This window comes from Gouania willdenowi, chromosome 9 (genome assembly GCF_900634775.1).
Source record: "Gouania willdenowi chromosome 9, fGouWil2.1, whole genome shotgun sequence".
In the NCBI taxonomy this organism is placed as follows: Eukaryota; Metazoa; Chordata; class Actinopteri; order Blenniiformes; family Gobiesocidae; genus Gouania; species Gouania willdenowi.
In genome coordinates, this window is record NC_041052.1 from 42,081,814 (window position 1) to 42,087,859 (window position 6,046).

The 6,046-nt window shown below is 34.9% G+C and overlaps 1 protein-coding gene across 1 annotated transcript; it reads left to right on the forward strand.

The window, feature by feature from the left end:
- Positions 1–1,706: 1,706 nt before the first annotated feature.
- On the forward strand, positions 1,707–5,330 carry LOC114469164 (centromere protein H-like). The gene is given in 10 exon segments (XM_028456387.1): positions 1,707–1,813; positions 1,892–1,943; positions 2,023–2,072; positions 2,687–2,755; positions 2,836–2,871; positions 3,239–3,259; positions 3,648–3,711; positions 4,457–4,508; positions 4,650–4,810; positions 5,253–5,330. Coding segments are annotated over 10 exon segments (669 nt in total). The 5' UTR covers positions 1,707–1,727.
- Positions 5,331–6,046: the final 716 nt, after the last annotated feature.

Consider the following 6,046-nt stretch of genomic DNA (forward strand, 5'->3'; position numbering starts at 1 on the left):
ATTGTCATTTAAAAAAGCGCCTATAGTTTTGACAAAACAGCAGGAACGAGAGGCTGTCAACCTTGATTATTAATCTCTGCTCGAGATCGATGTTGACAGTTGTCAGATGACAATTCCAGATCCCTTGCAGCTCAGAGAAGGTTGGGAGAATGAGTCGACAGCAGCAAATAAATGGCCCCCCTGCACCACAATATAATATTTATATACTAGTTTACTAGTTAGCTCTAATGTAGTACAATATATGTCAAACTTACTGATTTAATCCATTCGGCACGACGTTCTGGATCTTTTCTTTCAGTAGGAAATGGGATGAGTACGTATGGCGGGTCGCATATACATCGTGAGGTTCCTTTATTGCACTCGTGAACGGGGCAAAACTCTTTCATCCACGTATTAATCCCACGTGTACCGTTGGAACAGCCACGCACTGAACAATGGGACCCTGGCATATTGCCTTAAAACGACCTTAAGCAAAGTAAATGCCTAAAAGTCCGTATAAGTAGCCAGTTGTTCCGCTAGACAGGGGCTTTGTTGACACGCTGGGTAGTCGTGAACTCTGACCCGGATATATTGACCCGGGAATCGCGCATGCGTACTGATAATGCCGATTTGGCTTATTAAAACCAGGTAAGACATTTCACAAGTACTGAGGACTTTAACGTTGACTGGTTTAAATGTTTCATTTCTTACCACTGGCTCTAGTTGGTTATTCTTACTTTACTGCATCAAACGCGTTGGTTTCTGAGCTTTGTATTCACTCATTCAACTTAAAATATGAGTGTTTTTAAAAGCACTTATAAATGAAATTCATTTATTATTATTCTGCCGAATGATTTTTTATAAAGCTTTTAGAATTGTGTGTTGACATCAGAACGTTAAATACAATAAAATAAATAAATAATAAAAAAAAAGCTTTTACATTACCTTAGTATGGAAGCCTGTTTTCGCCACTAAAAAAAAAAAAAAAAATTCACTTTGGCAAGTCATAATTGAGAAATAAAGTCATAATTATGAGAAATAAAGTCAAAACTATGAGAAATAAAGTCAAAACTATGAGAAATAAAGTCATAACTATGAGAAATAAAGTCATAAATATGAGAAATAAAGTCATAAATATGAGAAATAGTCGTAACTATGAGAAATAAAGTCATAACTATGAGAAAAATATATTTTTAATTTAAAGTTGCAAAGAAAAATAATCACTATGGCAAGTCATAATTATGAGTTAGTAAAGTCATATTTATGAGAAAGAAAGTCATAATTATGAGGAAATTATTTTTTTTTATATATATATATACATTTGCAAAGAAAGAAAGACTTATTTATGTACTTCCACTATTTTCTACACTGTGTACCATGTACTGAGTTCTTCTAACTGAATAAACTAAAGCCAAAATATGTGTTATGAATGAATTATTATTAATCAAAGTGTCATTAACAACGTTAACGGTCAGTATCAGTAGACTGCAGCTATTGTTCAGTTTGTATCTCATATTAATTATGACTTTACTAACTCAGTTATGCTGTGGTGTTTTCTATTTTTAGTGGTGGAAACGGGTTTCCATACTTTTGTCACACTTCTACTGATTTATTTTCCCTTAAATGATCCATTATTAATTTGACCTCGTGTTTAAAGTCATGAAAGAGAGTGGCTGAGGAGATTAATGTTATGTTCCATGTGTTCACAATTGGATTCATCCAAACAGGCATCATCACTGTGTTTAAAGATGGACTCAGACACTGAGAATCTGAATAACGCAGCTTCATCAGACTGCACCAACAGACAGGACACGTCAACAGCAGACATGCTCAGGTTCTCCCCGACATAGATAACAACAACACAGAGTCTCTCTCCTTTGTTCCTACATTATGACATTTGTGATGTTTTCAGGATGCAGCAGCAGATGTCCAACCAGTGCTTTGAGATGTCGGTACAGCTCAATGTAGGTTTGCGTCAAGAATTATTCTATGATAATAATTCTGATTTTGTAGATCAAACAATTTTAAGCCTAGTTTCTAATGACAGGAAAAAGTAAAAGATGTTGCAGCACATCTGAAGCAGAGAGAGACTTGTGAGTTGAATTATATTGTACAACGGCACATTAGGGCCACATTAAAGTTAAAATAAAATAAAAAATAATCTGTCCACTATGAGAATAAAGTCGTATCTTAATGAAATCGTAATTTTATGAGATTAAAGTCACAATATTTCAAGAATAAAGTCATATTTTTATGAGAATAAGATTGAAATACAAACAGTCACGCGTGTGTTATGGAGAATGTGGAACATTTAGTGAGATTATACTTCTCTTAAGGTTTCACACATGCCGACGTTTACGTTTGTTCCGACAAAAAGAACCAGACTGATTTGGAGCAAAAAACTTCTTTTGTGGTAGAGGAACTGGCTGGAAGTGGTCGACTTCAGGTGTTGGTTGCGTTCACTTCAACAGGGAATTCTGTGTGCTACACTATTAAGAGTCTTTTAAGATACGCCTTTATTCTCATTAAATGATGACTCTCTTCTCAAAATATTACAGCTTTGATCTCGATATATTACGACTTTAATCTCGTAGTGCTCAGATTTCTTTTTATTTTCAATGTGGCCCTAATACGCCATCGTAATATTGCACTTTTACATTTGTGTGTAATATACTAATTAACAGTAACACATGTATTAATGTTTCAGACCAGATTACATGAATGAAGTTGAAAAAGTTAAAACAGCTCATTTTACTGGCACGTTGGCCCTGCACAGGTAACGTAAAGTCTCTTTGCTATTATAAAAATGAACATGTTACATCATGTGACCTAAGACCAACTATTCGTGTGTTACAGAATTCAGATGTGGAACGCTATTGGAGAGAAACTGAGATTTTTAGTTAAAAATGATAATCACACTGAATATTACCAGCAACCATGAAAGAGAAAAATATACTGAATAATAAAATGAACAAACAACAACAAAATACACAAAATGACACCAAAAACACACGCACGAAGAGAGAAAAATACTATTACCAGCAACACACAAAACGACAGACACACTAAAGGAGAGGAAAAATACACAAAAATAACAGAGACATACAAAATGACATAAGAAACAAACAAACGACAGCAAAAACACACACACACTGAAAGAGAATCATTTAAATAATACCAACAGCACAGAAAAACGACAACAAAAATACACAAAATAAGAGAAAAATATACTGAATAATAAAAGGAAGAGACAAACAACAACAAATGACACAAAATGATGGTATAAAGGATTTTGATTAGAACGTGAACTGAAAACACAAAGGTCAGTCTTGGTCCCACATCAGGAGGGAGATGACCATAAATGATAAAAACTATGAAATAAATCTATTCATGAGGCACTAAATAAGGTTTTATTCCACTTATTTACAAAATAAGATTCTTTAATATGTTTATCACTCATTCATTCCATTATTATGGTCTATAGTTGTTTTTTCACAGAATTATGAGCTAAATATAGTAGTCAGACATAAGGGGGTACTTGCATTCAAAAGTAAAAGAAACGGGGTACTTGAGCCACAAACGTTTGAGAAGCACTGACTTGGTATATTATCTATAAAACTCCAGACATGAGGTGTAAGAGTGAATTTGATGGCTGTGTCTTTTTACAGTTCCCTGAGAGTCATGATTGATCGCTACATGGCTCTTTGTTCACACATTAAACAACTCCAGCAGGTAAACACTCCTCATTTTCTCTCTGACGCTAAGGTCGATGCACTTTGACCTTTAGATGTGAAAACACTTGAAGAAAGCTTGACCCAGTTTACCTCAGTGTAAGGCAGGGGCACACCCACATTTATATTGTTTAACATTAAGGTTTACAAAGTTCAGTTCATTTTCAAAGTTGGAAAAATATATTTTTATCATTATCGACTGAAACAACCAGATTTCATGCAAGTTCCCGTGATAATATCTCTGAAATTAATCAAAATTCGATTACGTAAGTGTAATTTGGTAACCGTACCAATAGCACCGGGGATCGTCCGTACAAATAGACACTTTCTTTTTAATTTTCTATTAATTCCTGAGCTTCAGTTCACGTGAAAGTTTACAAAAAATGTCCACCTCTTTGTAACCCTATTTAACTCATTCAGTGCCAGCCATTTTCAAAATTTCTACCCCCTCAGTGCCAGCCGTTTCAGAGCATTTTGACTCATTTTTTTAAAGACCCACAGAATATTTTGTATTATGACAACCTGAATTCTGATGCCAGATTCTGAAAGATTAAAGTCTCTAATTTCATCAGAAATTAGCTCATTTCATTCTTCTGTAATCCACAGTTGATCGTAGTTCCGTAAAGTTTAGGAAGAAGAGTTTAGGCCTCACTTCAAGTAATTTACTGGTGTTTCTGTAAAATCCTGGTTAATGAAATCTGAGCTTGTGCTTTGCCGTTTTGTTTTTGTCTTGTTTTTTCCATCAGGAATCGAAAACTCTCCAAGACGAGATCATAAAATTACAGAAGCACAGACTAGGTTTGTTACAATCCCACACATTTGTTTTGCTAAACAGGAATTTTGAGTCTGATTTAGAAGCAGTTGTGGTTTTGACGGCGAATCCCAAAAAGTATTTCCAATCCTAGGATGAGATAAACCCATTGTGTTCATGTTGTGTAGAGCTGAAGCGTCTGACACACGAGAGGATGAAACAAACAGAGGAGCTGGTGTCTAAGATGGAGCACCCAGACACACACAAGTATAAAGCAGCAGTGGAGAAAGGCCAGGCCAACCTGGAGAAATACAGGAGGATGACGGTCATAACCCAGAACGTCCTCAGGGTGAGAAAAACAGGGTTTTTGAAGTCATTTGATCCTGTATGATTGGAAATATCTATTTTATTTCTAAAGCTTTCATTGTTGCTAGAGGTGTCCCGATCCAATATTGATATCGGTCCGATATCAGCCAGAAAACGAATATCGGATTTTATTGGACTGCATCTAAAATCACCGATATAAGCCCTCCGATAAAATGTTTCTATCCATAGGTGACAACAAAGTAACCTACTGTTGCTGACTATTGTTCTCTGTTTGAGTAACATCACTTGATCAAGCCTTTTCTAACATTCCACACTACAAAATAAGTAATAAAAGTATGTATGATTTGTGCTGATATCGTATCGGATCAATAGCGGTATCGTAAAGTTGTATCGGGACATCCCTAATTGTTGCGTTGCAGAAATACTTTGTTCAATTTCAAAATGTAGTGTGTGTGGTTCTTCAGGGCATTCTGCTGGCCTGTAAAGTAAATTGGATGGATGATCCTGAAGTCCAAGCCATCGCCATGACTCTGGAGGACTAGAGATAGACTTTTTATTCTATTGTTTTTGTTTAATAAAAACTGTGTGTTCCAAGTGTATCTAATGTCATATTTCAGTGGATCTCGTCACTGGTTAAACAAGTTTTAGGTTATTCCATTCACAGTATAAATAAAACAGATCAAACTAAATTAGTGTTTTTAAATCAAGTTATTTTGAGTCTAAACTGATCACTATGTACAGCTTCTGTACTGCACACGCTAAGGCCAACACTGTTGACTCGTGGCTTCATTTTGAGCGTAATCTGATTATGCACCAATAGAGTCCAGCACAGGCTGTGTAATGATTATTACTTAAGCACAAAAATGAGTTGAGTTATATCCTTTACATGATGACATATTATACAACTTGTTTTGTATTCTATAGCCACATAATCCTGGAGTATATATATATATATATATATATATACACACACACGAGGGTAGAGATGTGTAGAAACATTCTCAAGATGAAGATTCTTTTCATTATAATTAATGTTTATGTTTTTTTTGTGTTCATTTTTATGAACATTGGTTTTTGAATGGGAATATAACACTCAAAACAAGAAGCAGTGAGTTGCAACCCACCCTCAATAAGATTTACAGTAAATGAACTAAAACAATATCAGTATGTGTATGTGATACTCACAAAATGACTGTTTTGTTGAAATGTTTTTATTTTGGTTTCCTTCCCATGCAAAGTCAATTTAAGTTTATTATAG